The 20,938-nt window shown below is 42.4% G+C and overlaps 1 protein-coding gene across 6 annotated transcripts in view; it reads left to right on the top strand.

Moving 5' to 3' along the window:
• The window catches only part of nrxn2b (neurexin 2b), a 690,784-nt gene that overhangs the window by 352,821 nt on the left and 317,025 nt on the right, over positions 1 to 20,938 (top strand). For all 6 annotated transcript variants that reach the window (XM_047590093.1, XM_047590084.1, XM_047590056.1 and 3 more), the window contains 3 exons: positions 6,699 to 6,818; positions 7,515 to 7,896; positions 9,157 to 9,347. In XM_047590093.1, the coding sequence (XP_047446049.1) occupies positions 6,699 to 6,818; positions 7,515 to 7,896; positions 9,157 to 9,347 (693 nt within the window). The remainder of the gene's footprint in view (positions 1 to 6,698; positions 6,819 to 7,514; positions 7,897 to 9,156; positions 9,348 to 20,938) is intronic.

Genomic DNA, 20,938 nt, shown 5'->3' on the forward strand with positions numbered 1-20,938 from the left:
CAAATATTGATATCGATTATAGTTGCCCGTTTTTTTTTTATAATTCTTATGCCTTTCTCGTTAAATTATGACGTAATTCTGACAAGTACGACACTGCGTTATTAATGTTATAATTAACATTCATGGCCGCCGTGGAATGACAGCGCGGAGCTGCTCTGTTTGGCGGTTCCCACGTCTTCAGGTGGGCGCAGTGTAACGTCCTCTTTACATTTAGTCAAAACTGCAGGCAGCGGCGTGAACAGCCTGAACACAGTTTGCTTTCCCAGATGGGTTCGCAACAGGGGGGCCGCCTGAGGTCCATCACCTGGTAGTAAAATGCTAATCATGAACATAAATAAGATAATAATAGTAAAGGTTCCCACGCTCGCGCTGCACATACACCCGTTGCCATTTTGATGGCGTCGCGTGTCCTTCTTTCAAAATCGAGGTTTTATGAAAGCGTGTATTTTTTTTTTTTGCTGTCCTTCTCTTTTCCATATAAATCACACGCATTACAATTCCCCCTGGTCAGCACTTGGTCTCTGTAGCTATGTTTTTTTATTCTCCTCTGCCGCGCTGCATGGAAAATCCATTTCACTCATCTGGTATCCACCATCATCTTTGCATTTTCAGGCCCACCCTGTATTCCGGTCCTCCTCCCTTCCCCTCGCTCCCTCTGCCCAGTGACAGGATCGGCGTTCTCTTCTTTTCCTCCGAGTGGGGCTGCTGAGCCAAGAACGAGAACGCTCAGGAGTGTGGATCTTTCCCTAGCCCGGTTTAATTACACCGCATTCCACTTGTGTTTCATTTTCTCTTGCAAGCGTGGGTACAAGCGTGGATTTGTGTGGCTTTGTGGCAACTCCTGGCCTCAAAGCTCTAAAGTACTGGCTGCTCACGGTCATGTTGTCTTCCAGGGAAAATCAGAGAGCTAGGTTAGGTCCTCCTTTTCAATTAGTTTAGTTGAGTTAGTTAATTTAGAACTCAAAATTTCAGGTCATTCAGGTATATTAGACTTTTTCTGCTCAGTGTTGCATTTATTTTGATCGGGCAGGTGAGAGATGTTCTAACTCTGGTGCTGTCACACACAAATGTATTGTCATCTCTGATCTAAATCCAAAGACTTTGTCATTGTAGCCGGCTAAAGATACAAGTGTTTGCAAAATTTGTAGCTAAGACTTTTCATTTGTAGCATAGACTCTATGAAGATGGACAACACAATTGCTTCTCAAAAGTAAAGCCAAAGCAAGAAGAGCTCCCCCTAGTGGCTGAAGGCTGCAGTTTAGGTCATAAGCTCCACCTCCTCATTTTTAGCATATGGGACTTGGGCCTGACTAAAACACTGAAATCCACAATTTAAAAAAAAAAAAATAAATTTCAAGAACAGTTTCTATTGTGTTAAGTAGTTTACGTAGTTTGAGGCATGTTAAAGTGTTTTTAAATAAGTTTTGTTTTAGTTAGTTATCTTAACGCTATAATGGCGACCACCAGTTACAATGCCAACCGCTTTGTAAAATGTTCCAATAGGACCATGAGGGGTGCACAACAAACTTTGCAAAACAAGTACAGTGTATAATCCAACAATCAACAGCGTAGTATTAATTAAACAAAAACCCAAGTGAATTCACGTGGCTCCACTCTCGGGCCATACTGATCAGACTCTGGCTCAAAACTCACAAATGGCACCGCCCGTATCCCTGGGAAAATAGCGTCAATTTGGCCAATGCAAGGAAGTGGGGACGTGGTGTCCATATATACACACGATGATTTGTACCTGTTCTCTCCATAGCGTAAAGTGCACTACACCTTCTACAAATTGCCTCCAGCTCAGTGCTTCAGCAAGGCTGGAAATATATTCTCGTTTGAACTTTCTAAATCAAAAACTCCTAAGTGAACCATTGCTGAAACACCTTTTTCCAGCCGTATAGACAACGTGCTATAACATATATATATATATTTTATCAAAGAAAGCTGTAGTTCAGGCCGGACAGAAACCTGCATTAATCGAGTGCGTGGTGGATGTCCGCGGCACTGAATAAACGACGCCACAAAACTTCATACATCGGCGATCCCCTGTTGTTACGCCCCTCCATTTAATTAGTGAACGTCTCTGCTCTGCATGTAATGGTCTTGAATTATTTTTGAAGAAGTGTAGTCACAACAAAATGTGCTAAATAAGTTATGCTAAATGCTTATTTCCTAACTAATTCAGTTCAATTAAAATTAAATCAATTTGTTTCTCCCCAAGGGGCAAATTAAATTAACAGGATGGCTCATTTTGATGAAAACGATGTTGTCTGCCTTATTACAATTAGAAAGTGGCATCTTTTGTGTTTTGATACTTTGGGTCGTCGATCCCCAAAGTTTAAATATGTTCTGTGAGACACTGCTTGACGCAGGCTCAGTGCACTTCGTGCTTCAGGGAGAAAGACTGTTGCGTTGTCTCTATATCTTTATATCCATATACATTTGTTATCCCATGCACACAAATGAATCAAAAAGTGGGAATGAGCTGTATATCTTCTGCATGCATTAGCCTTTTGAGAGCATAATGCGGTAAAACGTGTCCTTGACAGTTTTCTCTCCAGGGCTCCATCAGTGTGACTCAGTAGTTTTGGGGGGTGTAAACAGCCTCATAACACATCATCACATTTAATCCCCTCCTAGAAAAAAATATTAACCCTCTAACGTGTGGACACGCCCTGCAGTTACCCTTGATCCGTATAATCTCAACTCTAATTACATACAGTATGCCATCCATGGATGACTGCATGACTCACGTCCTGTTGTTATGTGCTACTACCCGTCTTCCTGTGGTCGTATCATGCTGTGGTGTTGTGGTTTTGGCCGCCGCGTTGCCTGCTAATCATCTTTCCTCTTTGACCTTCTTTGGTCCCTGTGGCCATGCTTTGGTACGGTGGTTAGCGTAACGAGCATGTTAGAAATGTTTTACTGCGCGGCTATCATCAGAAGAAGATGATTCCAAGTGACAGTGGGGATGTTAATGGGACCACACAAACCTTTGGTGTAATGCAGAATGCAAAAGAGTCCAAACGAGCTGGGCCTTGGAGTGGTCTTTGATGAGCACGGACAGGAGCAAGAGAATTCATTATGCTAAGCAAGATGTTCAGCTTGTCAGAAACCTCTGTTTTAGCACCTTGGAGGTCTGAGAGTTTGGACATTATCATCAGTGGTCTGGAGATATGTGGATCTCTGTGCCACCCGATGCGAGAAAACAAACATTTCCCGTCTTTCACTCCTCGAATGGAAGTGTTGTCATCATTTCCCACCCCGGGCTGATGATCGGCCTCACTCCCTCAAGTCGTTTTGATTAGATCTTAGACAGAATAATTATGCAACTGTGCACAAGTGGACTCGGCGCTGCAGCTGCAGCCGCACAGCCTGAATGGAGAGTGATGGCGACCTGCATTCGTTGGCTGAGGGCTCGCGTGGCATTGATCCGATTGCATTAATCAAGGTTGTTTACAGAAAGAGCACAGCGGCCGGTGATGGATGGCTGCTGGTAATTACACAACAGCCCCAAAACATCACACTTCTCACTTATGGCAGGCCGGCGCAGTCAATGAAAGGAGTCCAAAGTCATGGATATATTTGTACTGCTAAAGAAGTCTCCTTGACATCTCTTCAGCTCCCATTTGGCAATTAGAAAAGGTCAGCAGGACACTGAGCAAAAAGAGATGAAGAGAGGTTAAGCTCGTATTTATGTGATCACAGCCCTTTGCCCTGCCTGATCTCTAAGACAAAGTGAGAGGGCGCAAGTGGCATGGGAATTAATTGCATTTTAATAATTATCAACTCTTTTATTAATGAGGCCCTTTGTCTCTTTTTGTTATTTCAGCAATAGGTGCTTTCTCCACCAGTGGCTGCACTAAAGACTTAGTGGTTCATTTATCACTGGGGCATTCATCCACGGCTTTTAGTTTTTGTTTTACTTGGACAGTGAAGAAGGGATTTGGCGACCAGTGAAGTGACCTACCAACACTTTGCCATATCCAGGAATAAATATCGATACGGCAATTTATCGCGATTCTTTTTCTTCCGATGCAATATCGATTTTGAATGTCTTAATATCGATTTTAAAAGAAAAAGAAAAAGCCACGTTTTGGGCTGATCGTGAAAGACTTCTGCAACTCTGCTGTGTAAGGTGTTGCGGACAAAGGGCTGGACAAAGAGTATGCAGTTTGTAAACTGTGCTTCACTACAGCTAGATATTCAGGGAATACGACCAACTTGAAAACCCATCTAATAACACACCGTGAGGTATTAGCACCCGCAGCCACTGAAACGTGTTGATCCAACGCAAACTTGTATTTTCACATATGTTCAGTCCACTTTCTGTACAATAATTTGAATTAATGTCGATTTTTGGACTTGGTTTGTCCAGTGAATTATCGCTGTCATCTAATGTACATTGTATTTTAAGCATTATTTAAAAATTTCTCAGTGAACCATGCAAAATATTGCAATTTAGCACAATATCACAATATCGCAATAATGTATCGTATTGTTACTCAAGTATCGTGATACTTGTTGTATCATGAAGTCCTTGCCAGTACCCAACAGTAAGTAACACTGATGGCAATATGGTCAATGCATAAGAGGTTGTTAACATCAACATCTGCATGACTAGTCTTTTAGTCTTTGAGTGTCACAGTGGCATCCCAGCTTTCCCAGTTGTTATCCTCAGTTGTTGCTTCACACTTTGCCCATGCAGCCTAACGGGTCCCTGGCTGCCCCTTTTACCACCTACTGCCCAGAGCTTTTGTTGCCTGGAAAACCCGGCCAGACCAGCATATATATCTTTTGCCTGCCCACCGTTGTTAGCGGTATTATGGCCAAATGGCTCTTGCTATGTGAGCAGCAGTGGCCCTTGCTCTCTTGTGGCCTGTAGCAGCCAGGCGAAATAAATATTACATGGGCTTCATTCTAGGGTAGCTGTTCCCATTCATTTGTGCTGCACTGGGCTTTTCTAAATTTTACGGTCTTACATCAGCTAGCTGTTTCACTTTCTTCCTTTCTTTTTTTTTTTTTTTTTTAAATATTCATCTGTTTTTATACTTTAGCCCTATCCTTGTGTCTTCCTTTGTATCAGCTTTAACTTGTCGACTGGTAGGTTTCATCCACTCTTGCTCTCTCCGCAGCAGCGATGCCGTGTCCCTTTTTCCGTTATATTTACTTCACACATGGTGTGATCAAAAGTCTTTCTTTCCAATTTCATGTGGCTGAAGACAAAAAGCCCATGAAAAAACAATATAATAAAAAAGTAATAGGAGTAAATGGGAAAACAATTCTCCAGCGGGCCATGTGTGCGTGTTGTTGCCGGGCGGGGCCATCAATTGATGGGACTTTTTTCTTTTTTTTTCCTCTAGACTAAATAATTTCACACACAACTGGGAAGGGGACAATCATATTTCGCCCGGCTATACTATATCAACCGCTCGAGTGGCACATATAATACACTCAGGCTCCGGCTAGCTAACCAGTCAGAAAAGAGCCACCGACCCTGGAAGTGGAACGAGATTGCAAATTTTCGCCCCTAATAAACAAATAACCTGTGGTAACCGCGTGAGAAAGACGGTATCTTTTGATGTATTTGTGTTTTTATTTCCCAGCCACAATGGCCCTGCCTGAAAGCCTGGACAGTGCTAAAGGTGGCTTAATGGAAGTGACTGGTGGCCTCTGGCATTCTGCTATTTCAGGCTGCCCTGCTACCAACGAGCTGGAAGTTTCCTCTCATTATATTGTTGTTTACTGAATTTGCCTCCTCCTCTCTGAGCGCTGATTACCTTCATCATCTCAGCGCCACGACACTGTGCTGGCACACGACCTCGGAAGCCTTGTGATTAATGATTTCCCTTCTGCCCTCACACCCCATACTTTCGAACTTGTGTACATCTATTTTTAATCAAAAATTAACCGACATTTTTTTTCTTTACTTTGCCACGACAGCCATGAATCAGTCCAACGTGATACTGAAAGAGGAATGCGCGATTAATCAGAATCTTTGGTTTCCGCTTTGTGCTAACAGTCTGTGCTAATGATGCAATGAGACTCTTATGTCTCGCTTCTGCAAACATTTCCCAAACAAGCGTCCCTGCAATGCCACATTCGACGAAGCTGCCTCCTTCAGTGGTGGAGTTGAGGCAAGAGATGAGAGCAGAGGAGAGGGGGAATTGGGAGTAGGGAAGTGGAAAGGGGGGAATTATGGAGGAGAGTCGTTTGGGGGGGGTGAGCAGCTAAATCGCCTGGTCTCGCCCATCAACTTCCCCTCTTATGTGGCGCATTAAGAGGCGCCTCTGTGTGCTCAAGTGAAACACTAAATGCTCTGTGAAAGCAGAACATGCTTTCGTGTAACGTTTGCAACTCGGCGTCGATTTTGTCGTCCCGTGGTTGCGACAGAATCGTCTCATTGTCTTGACGCTCTGCTGACACACCGCAAGCTTTTAAGCAGACATTCGATTTTACAGTCTGTCAGGTCGGATGTTTGATTCCCGACGTTTCGCTGAAATTAGCGAGGAACTCCATTGTGCGAATGCGATTTTTGCAAACATGCAGGTTTTCTTCACTAGCTCTGTCGCCCGCTGTATTTTAACTTTGTGTGTGTGTGTGTGTGTGTGTGGAACGGGTGAGGGAGTGCATGGGTAGTCGCGCAGATTATTTCCCCCTAGTGCGGTTTGTGATTTGAATTCCCCCTGCTACAGGCAAAGGACCCGAGACGCTGTTCGCGGGGCAGAAGCTGAACGACAACGAGTGGCACACGGTGAAGGTGGTGCGAAGAGGCAAGAGCCTGCAGCTGTCTGTGGATAATGTCACAGTGGAAGGTTAGTCCTGTTTTGGACACAGAGGGATTGGGGTGAGAGGCAGCGAGGTAGAGGGTAAGAGTGTTAAATTGCAAATTCATATGAAGAGTGGAAAGACAAAACAATATGTAATTTAGACTGAAGAGAGAGTTGAGCTCTAAGAAAATAGCAAGGGAAGGATGAAAGGTCAAGAGACGAGGTGGAGTCGCGGACACTCGCGGCATTCTTGCCTCGGGCAAAATGTTGGCAGGGTGAAGATGAGAAAGAGAAGAGGTGAGAAAAAGGTGTGAGCTAGATAAGGGGAAAAAGAGTGGGCATGTTGAGGCCCGAAGCAAGGGGTGACCTTGTGAAGCTGTGACTGGTTCACAAACTGGTTCACGGGAAGGGAAAAAAAGGAGGAAATGCCCAGGGAGTTCTTCCACAACCGTCTTTTTAAATTCTTTATTGGCAGCTTTCCAAGATCATTAATCCACGTCTCCAAGTAAACACAAGGTAAACTGTGGTGTATATACTATGAGCAGGAGATTTTCTGCAATATTATGCAAGTGTACTTTACTTCACATCAGGTTAGAAATGCAGGCCCAACTATAGAACCATGTACCGTGCAACTGTTTGTACCGTTTTGTCAGGCAGCTGAATTATAGTTTAGGGTATAAAATGTGATGTACTTACTCCGTTGTTAATGCTGACTTTGTCTCTATCATCCACCATTTTCAGGCCAGATGACCGGTGCCCACACGCGTCTCGAGTTCCACAACATCGAGACGGGCATCATGACCGAGCGCCGCTTCATATCCGTGGTGCCCTCGAACTTCATCGGCCACCTCCAGGGCCTGGCATTCAACGGCGTGCCGTATCTCGACCAGTGCAAAAACGGCGACATCTCCTACTGCGAGCTGAACGCCCGCTTCGGCATGCGCCACATCATCGCCGACCCGGTGACGTTTCGAACGAAAGGCAGCTACTTAGCGCTAGCCACACTACAGGCCTACGCCTCCATGCACCTCTTCTTTCAGTTTAAAACCACCACGCCGGATGGCTTGATGCTCTTCAACTCTGGAGATGGGAGCGACTTCATAGTTGTGGAGCTGGTGAAGGGGTGAGTGTCAGTTAAGGGGGAACTCGGAATAGATAGAGATGCTTTTGCTTCCCCCCCCGGTTCCTTGACATTTGGCTTTATTGCGAACAATACATGAGAGTTTGTTGTTTCGGTCTGGTCTTCTTCTGCAGTTTGTCATGACTGAAAACAATTGTTTTTGTGCCTCTGTTTCGTGCTATGAATTCATCCCCGCATGTCCTAACTCAGCTGCACATTGTGTGAAGTACAATTGGAGTTGGAGTTTAGCTTTTAGAAACAAACTAAACTGTAAAACTGATATACTGCCATTTATTTGTCCCTTCAAATTAAAACAGATAAGGGGTCATTTAAATTTTCTGGATTTATGGGGCCGAATGTAAATGAGTTCAGTATGTACGGCCTGTTTTTGTTTAGTAAACAGAAGGTCTGGTTTTCTTGAAGACCTTTCTACTCTTATTTCACGGTCGGTTAACTGGTGACCGTTGGTGCATAATTCTGAACACAATGTGCTTTTCTGACCAAGCATTTGGTGAAATTTCTGCGCAGACTTCAAAAAGCAAGCGCATGCCAGAAATAAACTGGACTCGTGAATTGTGTCGCCCTGAAAGCCGCTCATAATTAGAGTATCAGAGAGAGGCTTTGCTTGTGTATCTCGCTTCCTCTTGTGCTCTGTATTCAACACAAAAAGCCTGAGCTGCTTCTGCCACACAAAGACAAGAGGCTACATAAAGGAACTGGAATAGAGGTAGAGGGAGAAAAAAAACAAACACACACAAAACAAACACATACCTTGAATGAAACAGCCACAATAGACTTACCCCAAAACACAAAAGATTTGTCACAAGGAGGGAACTGTGCCACCTTGTTTGCCTGTGGGCAAACAGGGACTTTTAGACAAAAGAAGGTTTCTATATTTACATGGTGAACCAGTGAGAAAACCGAAGTGTGTGCAGGTATATATTATCCTCAAAAATGTGTTTTCCAAGAACAGGATTGAGACATTTAAGAAAATATATGTATGAATGCCTTCCAGTTACTTCACCATGGCTGTTGTGAGTGCTGTCGGATTTGACCTGTCATCGGCGTGTATCCTTGAAAGACAACACGCTACAATAAAAAGGGTTTTTATTGAATTGAAGCTAAATCAGTCCTGCACAGACTGTCTGAAAAGCGGTGACTAGCCCGCAGCGAACTCAATTTTCTTTCCATCAAGGACAGCTATTGAATTAAAATATAATGACAGCTCGAGCACACCCCTAACCCTGACGTCTTTCTCCGAAGGTATGTCCACTACGTCTTTGATCTTGGCAACGGCCCTTCGCTGATGAAGGGCAACTCGGACAAGCCGCTCAATGACAACCAGTGGCACAACGTGGTGGTCTCCCGGGATCCCAACAATGTACATACGCTCAAGATCGACTCACGCACCGTTACTCAGCACTCCAATGGAGCCCGCAACCTGGACCTCAAAGGTAAGAGTACTCCAGACGGAAATGTTTCTTATTTTAGTGTACCCCAGGAGAATGACTGGGAGAGTACACAGTTTTTCTATTACCGGCGCATTCTTTTCAAGAGTACACAAAGAGAATGAAATCACTGTTTAGCCTTGGACCCAGGTGTGCGTATGCTTGCCAGAGTTGCGTGGACAGTAGTGCTGCCTACCAGAAGCCCAGCAGCACCTTTGATAGCCTCTCTGCTTCCCCTGTCACTGGATGTTGGCTTTACAGGAGCAGGGCAATGACAGAGCAATATCCTTTACCAATCGGCATCCCAATTCGACAAAACAGCAACATCACAGACCAGCATGGGGTGGGAGGGGTGTATCAAAAACAATAACGGCTTACCCAGCACTTCATCCGTCTGTGCTTTGCCCTTTTTTGCTTTCATTTCCTCTTTCCACTCAGCTGCCAAGCTGACTGGAAAAAAAAAAAACAAACAAACAAAAAAAAAAAACAGTCACATTGCATGCACATGGCTTTTAGACGCAATATGATGGCTATCTTTTGATGGAGGTACTGAAGTTGACCTCAAAGTACCTTGTCTTTGTGAGTCATTTTCAAACAACAGCCATGGTTGAAAAGCACTTAAAGGGTGTATGGGTATCTCGGTTTGTGCTGAGCATCTGGGACCGGAAGCTTGGGTAATTGTAGGCTTAAGACCTCAAAAGTCAGCCTTCCAGATGTGTTATTCGGATGCTTGAGATAGTCTGTCTGCAGACAGAGAGACAGTATGGAAATGAAAGTCCACAAGGAAGAAATATCTACTTAGAGATAAAGGCACTGTGATGTTAAACACAGACAAAAGAGGACTGACAGTGTACGCGCTAATATTAAGATTAGATTGTGAAGATTTCACTTTGATTTCTGTCTGCGGGGCAGTTGCGTAAGACACATCAAAAGTCAAGATTAGCCCCTGGGACAGCAGAAGGCTGGAAGGAGTCAAAAGATCAAGAAGCAGCCCAGGATTTTCAAGGAAGTCATGATTTATTGACCAGCTTCTTTCTTAGTTTCATCCCCTGGGTTATCCAGCAGGATAATCATAAGGTGTTGGCGTGGGATGTGGAAGAATGGCATTATGCCAGTGTCCTCACCTTCCCTGGCTAACAAGCAAAGGTCATGAACACAGAACAAGCTTATGTAAGCCAGAAACACAGGGAACGAATGGTGTAAACCTGGCTATAGTGGTTTCAGCAGTAGCACATGCTGTTAACAGGCTGGTCCCATATGCTTTGGAGGAGAAACGTACCTTTGTCACTTGGTTTATGTCCGTGTACTTAATTCTCACTTCAAAAGACTGCATTGTCAATAGAAGGAACAGTAACTACGAGATATAATGAATGCTCGCTTTCAAGGTTTCGGAGCATAGCAAGCTGTAGCGTATTCATTGTGCATTGTGCAATTAATAAAGGAAACTAGTCTCCCGTTTCATGCATATTTCTAAACTAACAATCTCAGTTAAGCAAAAATAATTAATGTCTGTAATTTAGAGGGTTTGTTTTTGATTGATTGCTTCTGCCTAGCAAACACTGCTGTCAGTCAACTCTGAAGACAGACAGGAGAATCATTAAGAGACAGATAGTGAGGATTTAAAGGACCCTGGTGTAGGCTTTCAGGTGTTGGGCCAACTTCAGACTCATTTGTAATTATCTGAATTGTGTCCTGTCTAGTGAAGAAGAAAAGGTCTATAATCAGCCCCCCTCAAGCTGAAGGAATCCACACCTCCAGCTGCTATTACAGTTTACACAATCTGAACATAATGCATCTACCCACTATTGGAATAAACACTGTTTGCCGAGCAGTACAAGCGCTGTTCCCTTGCTTGGGTGATCAATGGACAGTTGTACCTCCTCCTCGTGAAATGCTAACAAATAAGCATAACGAGATGCCTCAGCTGCCCAACACGAACCCATGCAGACACGGGACCTCCATTTGCATATACAAAATTACAGACAATCCACTGAATGATTCCCTCAGAAGGCAGCTTTGCAGAGTCCAATCGAGGCAGCATATATGGCTGTGGGAGGCGAACCGCGGTCTGTGAGCTGCTGAGTTTTAAACATCTTTATTTTCCATTTTCTCTATCGAAACAGCTTGTACCTGCAAAGGTTGGGGACTCAGGCTGCTTTGTATGTGTCTATCCTCGATTCCTTTGTCTAATCGGGCATTCAAACCTTTCTCTGTGGTTCCACTGTGGCAGTTACCCTGCCAAAACACTGTGCACAGCTCAAACATTTAACAACCGCTACCAAACTCAGCAATCAAAATAGTTTGTCTCTGTTACATGTGTGTACATGCAGGCTCACCCAGACTCTCTATGTAACTTTATCAGACTGTTCAGTAGTCTCGCACAAAGCTTTGCAAATCAAACGCATAAGAAATAGCAACACTGAGCGATTTCTCACAATCTCTTTGCTCGGTTTTAACACCGTTTCAGCCTGCATTTCAAAGAGGAAAAAAAAACCCAATTCTCCAAGCTTTATCTGTGTAATTGTGCAGAGAAAATTGGGAAAATGGGTTTTGTGCTCTCTGTCTTCCTTCTCTTTGTTTTTGGACAGGCAAAAAAAGTCTTCAAGGCGTCCCTCTTTGTCAGCTAAAGTATGGCGAGGGAACAACACACACAGTCGGTGAGGATAGCGGCGAGTGGATGTGGTTTTGTGTCGTAAAAGACGAGTTGAACGTGCGCCGTGCAAGGGAAACGGCCCTGCCATTCCCATTGACTATCTACAAAACACAATGAGAGCTAGTTGTTACCATATATATAATCTGAAACAATTCTGTAGATTGTACCGCGCAAGAATCCTTATCAAATATGCCAGAGAAACTTCACAATGTGATGGTAAAATGCGATAATGCGGAGAAATCCTTTAGTTATAGCAACGGAGGTGAGAGATATCGCAAATAATGATAAGCCGAGAATGGTAGCACAGTGAGAGCATATTTTTCGAAGTATTACATCATGGACAGCAGATTTCACTGCAGCCTTAACAAAACTGCTCATGTTGAAAGTAAAAAAAAAAAAAAAAAAAAGTGAAAGCAGGACAGAATGAGTGTCCCTTCATCCATGCATGCATTATTCAAGAATGGTACTTTATTACAAACTGGGACTGATTCTCTGGGCCAATTTGCTCTCCCTTTAACGAGACAAAATTGACTTAGCCCCTAAGTCAATTTCTTCAAGGATGGAGTGCAAGACTGGTCACCAGTAAGTTAACAGCAACACATATTTTTAACACAACAGAAGCCCGTAATGTTACATTTATGGTAGTTGGGCAGCCTAAAGGGATACGAAGCTCCACGCTTGCCGAGAGAGTAAAATAACCCATAGAAGATGTAAAAGTTTGTTACGAAGTACCATACTTGTATATATGTATGCTATCTTTCTTAAAATCTTAGAGTATGACAGTCCAACGAACATCCTTTACGGCAGTGGTTGGCACGTTGTGATCTGAGCCCCCATTCACTCCTCTGAGGTTGCTAAAATTAAAAATGCACATGTCAAAGAAAATCGTAATGACACATTTAATACGTGATGCATTTTTTAGGTTTTCATTAATATCTTGTAGAGTACTCAGTACTTAACCTCCTGAGACCTGAGCTTTCGTTTGCCATGCATTTTTAATTTTACTTGGGTCAGTAGGACCTAAGAAGTATAAAAACAAAGCATCTTCTTTCAACAGGAGGTAGTAGTTTTTTGAAATAAAAATATGTCCTTATATGTGGACACTGGGATTATTTCATCATTTATATTATGATAAAGTCACCAATTTGTGACAAAATATAAAACTGTTTTTTAATACCTGAACATGGATGAACAAAACCACAATTGCGAATGAAGTCCCAACGTCCTCAAACGAGTACTTGCTAAGTAGCGATGTTGTAGCTCATTGCTGTTGATAAGATTTGTTAAATTTGGTCATATCAAACTAGACATGTTAATAAGCATGAATAAATAAGTTTTAACAATAGCATTCGAGGAGGTTCTGTTCCTCGTCCACGTTTGTCCTGTGATCGTCTGTAGAATGAATCTGATGCAATGCACGCTATCATGTTTTTACCGACTAATGCATTGACCCTTTGTTACCACTAGATGGCAGACTAAAGTGTCAACTAATGAGGACAACGGGTTTAAATAAAGCAGAATAAGCTGCAATTAAACCTAAAATTTAACAACCCTATATGCAGATGCAGGGTCTCAGGAGGTTAATGAAAGTAGGGCAATATCTGAAGAGTTTCCTTAACTTTGTGGTGAGTAGCTAGCTAACGTCAGTTTTGGATTAAAACACTAAATCGAATATCACACAGCATTAAGGCACTTTTGATGCTTTTGTGCTTAAACAGGAGTGCAAATTTGTATATGTGTGCGTTGTGAGCTGGAGGGCTCAGCTTGTCTTAGATACAAGCAACGGGGACTTCAGTGGAAAAAGGTTGGGAACCACTGATCCACAGAATAAACTCCTTATTGATTACAAACACCCATCCCCAGAAAACGACTTTGATCCAGAAAATCATGGTGTTAATTAACACGGAATAAATTAAAACGTGAGAGGCGTTTCCACCCATCAAACATTCCGTTAATCTCTGCAGAGAAGTGCCAGACAGACTTTTTGTCGACGCCTCACTTTGCAAGCGCCGCTTTTCCCGGTTTCCCTCGTGCCTTTTAATGTTTTGCCTGATCTATACTTTCCCATTAAGGGTGTGAACGTGAGAGATATTTATAGCATAGTGCAGTTTTGTTCCTGAATTGTCAACATGAATTTGCGTTCTACTATAGCAGGTGACGCTCACACCATGCTCATATTAGTAATTACCATGTTCATTTTGAGCCCTCGGTATAATTAAGAGAACAAGATTGTGCATTCTCCTCTTGGGAAGATAGCAGAAACAATTAGCAGCATCCTCTTCTGCAACATGGTTTATAAGATAAGTCTTCATTTTGAAAAAAAAAAAAAACAAAGAAAAAAAACAACAACAACATAAGAATTCCCACTGCACCATTAATACCACTGGGGGTGGACAGAGGCTATTAGACCCCTTTTGTTTATGGTAATTACGCAAGTATTCACAATTAATTTAATAGTGATATAGTCGTCATTAATTTGTCAGTTTGACAGAGAGCAGCTTTAAACCAATGACACCTAATTAGTTAATGTTCTCTGACTAAAGACAATGAGGATCTGTGCCCTTGGTTGTATTCCGTAACGTATTTTACTAATTAATGTCACGAGCGTAGCATAGCATAGCATAAGTCATAGAAGATATTTTTATATTGCACTGTAGTAAAGGTATAACTCAGTATGATCACTAATAGTTTGACATTTAGCAACTTTAAACCAATGACACCTGATTAGTGATTCACAGACTAAAGGCAACAAGAATTTCTGTTGTATTCTGTAACAACTTTTACTAATTAATGTCACTACCATAGCACAGCACAGCATAGCATAAGATAACGTAACATAACACAGCATGGCATAGTATAGCAGTCACATTGTAATTCATAGTAGATATCTTTGTATTGTACTGTTGTAAAGGTACAATTCTGTGTGATCACTAATTCATTAGTTTGACATCTGCCACCTAATTAGTGATTGTTCACTGAAAAGGATCTACGTTGTATCCTGTAACATCTTTACTAATTAATGTCACTAGCATGGCATAGCATAGTGTAGCATAACTGGCCTGGCTGAGCCTAGCATGGCACTGTAAGTCATAGTAGATACCGTAATATTTTTCTGTTATGAACTAAGAATTCCATTATACATAAAAGTAGACAAACCCAACCACCCCCTTTTTTTTTTCCCGAAGTTGAACTTGAACTAAATTGTGTCGGGCACATGGAAAAGGAGGCAAACACGCACATCCATTGCCCTCAGGGAAAACAAAACACACTCCTGTTTACTATGCAAAGAACATGACAATGTCAAAGATATTAATGTTTTTATTAAATACTGTGATGGTAAATGAGGAATATCAGTAGCATGACAATAAATCTAATGAAGCATTTTTCAGGTTGAGGGGACGCAGGGAAGAGGAGTAATTTGTCATACCATATTCAGACCGTGCGTGTCCCTTTCTTTTGAAGATTTTTGCTAATGAGGCGTACTTGTCTGGAATTGTGAAGGGATGACATTGAATATGTTCCATTTTGCAACAAAAGCAGAACAAATTGAAACACAATATGGAGGACGGGTTTGGCAAGTGAGAGAAGAGACAAACAGGTACACACGTTTTAATTAGCTTTGCTGCTGCCAGCAGTAAATTTGAGATTAGACGTGTGATTGCCCCAGAGCTTTTTTTTTTTTTCCTCTCTTTTGTTTGTGGGTGTGTTAATATCAGCATATGACAAACCAGTCTAAGCCAGACGCTAATCCGCTAAAAGTTTTTCAGAGGCACAAATGCAAAAGGCTAGTGACTGTGATATCTATCACAATGGAGCAGGTTTTAATATTAAAGAACATTTCAAGATGTTAGAAGTCTCTTTCAGTTACACATGTTGTAATGAGTCTGCTTTTGTAAGAAAAGCGGAGAAGCCAAAAACCTCCTGGGACACAGCTAATGGATAGTCTAACAGTTTGATCTGACATCACAAGACTAATGTGCAAATGTTAATTAATCTAGCATATCTCAGTACAGCATGCATTTATATGGCAACCAGGATGCTTTTAGGGACAGGCGGATCGGCCTATGTCAGATTGGAGCAACAAAACATGTGATTTAGCCGTCTTGAAAAGTGCCTCAGTGGTGTTCCTTTGTGCAGTCATCGTATCAGACTTGTCCCGGGTTAGGTAAATGCTTGTGATTGGTCCCATGTGGTCAAGGCCAGGTGGTAATTTGTTGGAACTGGAGGTGTGTTGGAAGTATCCAGCCATGGCTAATGAAATGAGCTACTGAACTTTTTCAGTTTGTCCAGAAATATGCCACAAAAAATGCAAGAGAATTCTCCATCCATGCTCGGCCACAACACAGTGTCTCTATCCAAACTTTCATTTGAGCGTCATTCTTTGTGGAAATATGATCCGATCTTTAGACATAGATAAATACATTTCTAAACTACGAGATATATTTATTTTGTAACATTTCGGAATACGCTCTGAAAAGGTTATGAGAGAGAGGATTTTAATGGCTTGCTGTTTCACTATCACATAAACCACCCAGTGTGCAGCACCCAGAGGCATGTGTATATAATCTTATTGTCATGCTACATAGATAGATTTTTGCCTGCTGCCCCTCCTGACAGGGGAGATTGTTCACGTGCTAACCCCCTCTCCAAGAGGATCGGCGTGAGAAACAGTCGAGCAGCGCCGGAGCCGCCAGGCGTTGGTTCTCTCGCTCAAGGACACAGCAGTGTGTAGCGTATACTTGACACGGCTTTTGTGTGACTTTTATGTAACGCCTTTGGTTTCTGCTGCCCAACATTTGCCCTTGAAAGGTGCTGTTGTAACAAGGGTACCGCATTGAACTGTAAATCATCATTTCCACCATGCTAGCCCGTCCTCTCTGTTCTGGTGTGGATTTTCACAAGTGTAAAATCATTTATTCAAAGGAATAAGTGGGAAAATCTAAATCTAGTCATCCCCTGATAATATACATACACTGTTACATCCTGAGGGTTTCACTGTCCTTCTATTACATTGCATTGCGTGTGGATGAAATGTCATTATCATAATGCCAAGGCCTGCTCTATTATGCCAGAAGAATACATTTTTATTCCCCGCTGCTTTTGCTCCTTATTATTGCCCTCTTCTGTAGTGTCATATCAGTGTGAATAGCCTTTAAGATCAGCATCTCTGGGGGAGCGGTAGCAAGGGGATGGCGGAGATCTATTCAGAGAAGGACAAGGCATAATCATACAGTCCGGCGGAAAATTCTAATAATTTTCCTTTTCGACCTTAGACGCCGTAGAAGTAGCTCAGAAAATGATTTGAATCGAGAAGCAAGGCTGAGCAGCGCCGCATTGATTGCATATTTTTCATCAGACATTTTGTTGACCTCATAATCTTCAGAAGAGTACACAGTGTTAGCCTTAAGCACTTCATATGTTGCTACTTGAGATTCCTATGCTGTGAGTGGTAATGGATACGTTTGTGGCCCGTGGTAGAAGCAGTCAGAAGAACCTTGCACATTGATTTTTCAATACTGCATTTACACGCTTATTCCAGCGGTCATGAGTGTACAGATCTCGTCTTAGTGTAAGTCGGCCTTCCAGGATGGGGGCCATCTTCCGCCGTCTATCTGAAATGTTTAATTCAGCAGCACACTTCCTTACCTCCAGGTCTTGCTACCGTGTTATCTTGGTCCCCGTTAGGTGGTATGCCCACGAGAAGGAGGCGGTGGACGACGGTACAAAGGCCAGTAGTGCCCGTTTTCCCAGACAGTCCCAGACCAAAACAGACATAACACTCGAGTTATTAACACCAACCTTCCTGCATACGCATGTGACGAGAGCTGGATAACTCTTTCCTCCTTATGCGACAAAGTCACCACCGACAAGCCCCCCCTTTTCCCCAGGTGAATATTCAAACTGGAATGGAGGTGCTTCTCTAATGGGCATCGGGTGTTGAAGATATATCTAAAATACAAAGAGCACTTCCATTTCTTTGGCTCACTGGTCTGTTATGTCAATGATATGCAGGCTTACAGAGCGATGGGTACATAGTTAATGGCCTGCGAGCCATTTGAACTTCTGCTCTCATCAGTTTGGCTGAAATTTTCTCTGCAATCTTCGCTGAATTTTTGCCGACTCATACATATGTTTGTATCTCAGAACCTGCTCAGTTAACCGTTCCTCCTTTTGTTCCATCTTTATTTATCCGAAACAATCAATTCGAAAATTGCAATGAGATGGAGATGCAGCCGGAAGTACTACAGCAGAAACGCGCAACTACCAAGTTGGCCAATCACAACTCTTGTGACCTATGTCTCCCATTTCTGGGAAGGTGCTAGGGTCTGTGTGTGATGGAAACATAATAATCACACAAAGCCGAAAGATTCAAAGTATAAAGCATATTGTAATTACAACAGGAGATAACTGCAACACCTCACCACACAAAGTGGTGGGATGGTTATCAAAGGTACAACAGACAAACAGTTGTCTCTTATGGTGTTCACAAAGACAGAGTTTGTCATGTGATTGGCTGGCTTCCCACAGCAAACAATACAATAACTAAACCTGCATTCCTGTAACACAGTGGAAAAAGGCCTTTTTTTCTACGATGCCAAACACCTAGACCAGGTGTCTTCAACATTTTTCAGGCCAAGGACCCTCAAACTGATGAGAGATTAAGTAGGGACCCATGATTCATACACAAACACCCCAGCTGTCTTTTTAATGCTTTACTTTTCAGAGGTTTCTCGATACAAGTTGAGGCACGTTGGAACCAATCAGGCAAATCAATGTGTGAGACTATTTAGAACATATATATATACTTTTTTAATGATCATTATTTTAGAAATATTTAATAGTGATGATAGCTACTCTTTGTTTGTATACACTTCACGCTGTTCACTTGAGACTTGTTAGCTCAAAGAGTTGTGAGAATGAACAGGAAGGATTATGTTTGAAAATCTGGCGGCGTTTTGGGTGAAGAGAAAAGCGAGAAATACACGTGTACAGTATCCATCGCAACATGTGTGTTGCACCTGGTGTAGGACTGTGAATGACAGAGGAGGAGGAGGAGGAGGAGGAGGAGGAGGAGGGGAGAGAGGCAATATAATAAAGAACTGCCAAAGGAGTGCCTGAAACCATTTGCATAATAATAACTAAACAAATCACATGCAGCATAACTGGATTATCATTTGACATCGCACAGTGTAAATGTCTTGAGCGGTTTCTTCAGCCTCGCTCGTGGCACGTCTGCTTCACGAAGGAGAAGACAATGGGAGCAATTTAGGGGAGATGTTGAATTTAATTAACTTACCACAATATACATCATCAAGAGCACAGCGGGTGATGGGGCGATGATCTTATCCTTTTCCTCATCATGACCGTTTTCAGTCAGCAGTATAATAATTCAGTCATTTAACCCACATCATCATCAGATGCACTTAATTTTTTTTTAATAAACTGCTGACTCTTTTTTGCACTATCCAATTTCTGTGAACTATGCACCGATCAGACTTAACATTATGACCGCCATACTTATAATGTGCCTCCAACACAATTTTGACTCATCAGAGAATGGACATGGGCCTTCTGATGGAGGTGTCATCGCTATGGGGTCGGGGTGCTTGGTCTGGTCTACCACGTAGGTGGTACGTGTCTACATCCACATGAATGAATGCCAGGTCCAAAACCTTCCCAGCAGAATATTGTATTGTCACAAGATGGTCAGTGTTTTTAATTTCTGTTGTGATTGGTTTGAAGGTTGTAGCCCTCATGGATGTATGTAGGTCGTCCCTAGGGTTAGGGTTAGGGCTAGGATGTCTGGATGACTTAGAATCTACAAAGGCAAGTATATACCGCAGTTTCTTTACATAGTCCCGTAACACTCCGCCTTCCATTTCAGATTCTTTTTGTTTCCTTTTCATCCATTCCCCTCCCGCATCCGTCTCCACCGCCTCAATTTTTCTGTTCAGTGCCAGTGCTCTCAATAAATGATGGCCGAGGTAGGCTTGAGTGCTGCAATAGAGCAGTGTGTTTTTAGCTTTGTTTCACCCCCTCTTGCACTGGCCTGTCTTACATTACAATTTGCTGTGGCATCAGTCAGAGCCTTTGGTCGTTTTCCAGCCCCACCTTCCTCTTTCTCCTGCTTCATCACTCCCTTTCATCCAAAAAGTAAATAAATGCTTCCTCACGGCTGGTGGAGCCGAGATAGAGACAGCATTTCTCCTGAGTGTGTGTCCATGTCTGCGCACTCATTCAATGTCCAGTGCTGTCCTCTACAACCCCTTTGCTGACTTTATTGGGAAACAAGAAAATGAAACAGAAGAAACTGAAATATGTCACTTAATTGTATATTTGAAGCCTAAAACTTATACATGTATTGTGTCCAGCATGTGTTCCATTAGTAAGTACACACACTGACACAGCAATTGCAATGACGTGCCAGCGGTTTGTATAATAATTTCACATAAACCAACTGTAAACAGTATTTTGTATGTATGTGCACAGGCAGAAGCAAAGAAAACTGACTCGAATCCTCATATATCCAAACTTTAGAGTAGAAAAGACAACATACGTTTGTTCTGTTGTATTTACTAATGCAGGCAGAAGAGAGGGAGAAAATAACGGCATTTCAAAAAGAAAAAAATCAAGCAAGCAATTAGGATGGACTGACTGCAAAATGTCCCATATATGTACAAAAGATGGTTGGTGTGAAAAGGGGGATAATAGTTGCCATAAAAAGAAAAAATCACAACCAGGATAAAAAAATCACAATTATGACATAAGGATTGTTGTAAATGGACTTGGAACAACAGGCAAACCTTAAGTGTCCTCGATTCCTTGCGATTTCAGTTATAAACCTCTCAACTGCCCCTCCACTCTTTTTTTAGTAATTTTATTATTATTTTCAAAATTACATGAGAAAATTGCTGCAACTGATTGTCTGCATCGAGCTGTAGTT

Source organism: Mugil cephalus, chromosome 1, assembly GCF_022458985.1.
Source record: "Mugil cephalus isolate CIBA_MC_2020 chromosome 1, CIBA_Mcephalus_1.1, whole genome shotgun sequence".
NCBI lineage: Eukaryota > Metazoa > Chordata > Actinopteri > Mugiliformes > Mugilidae > Mugil > Mugil cephalus.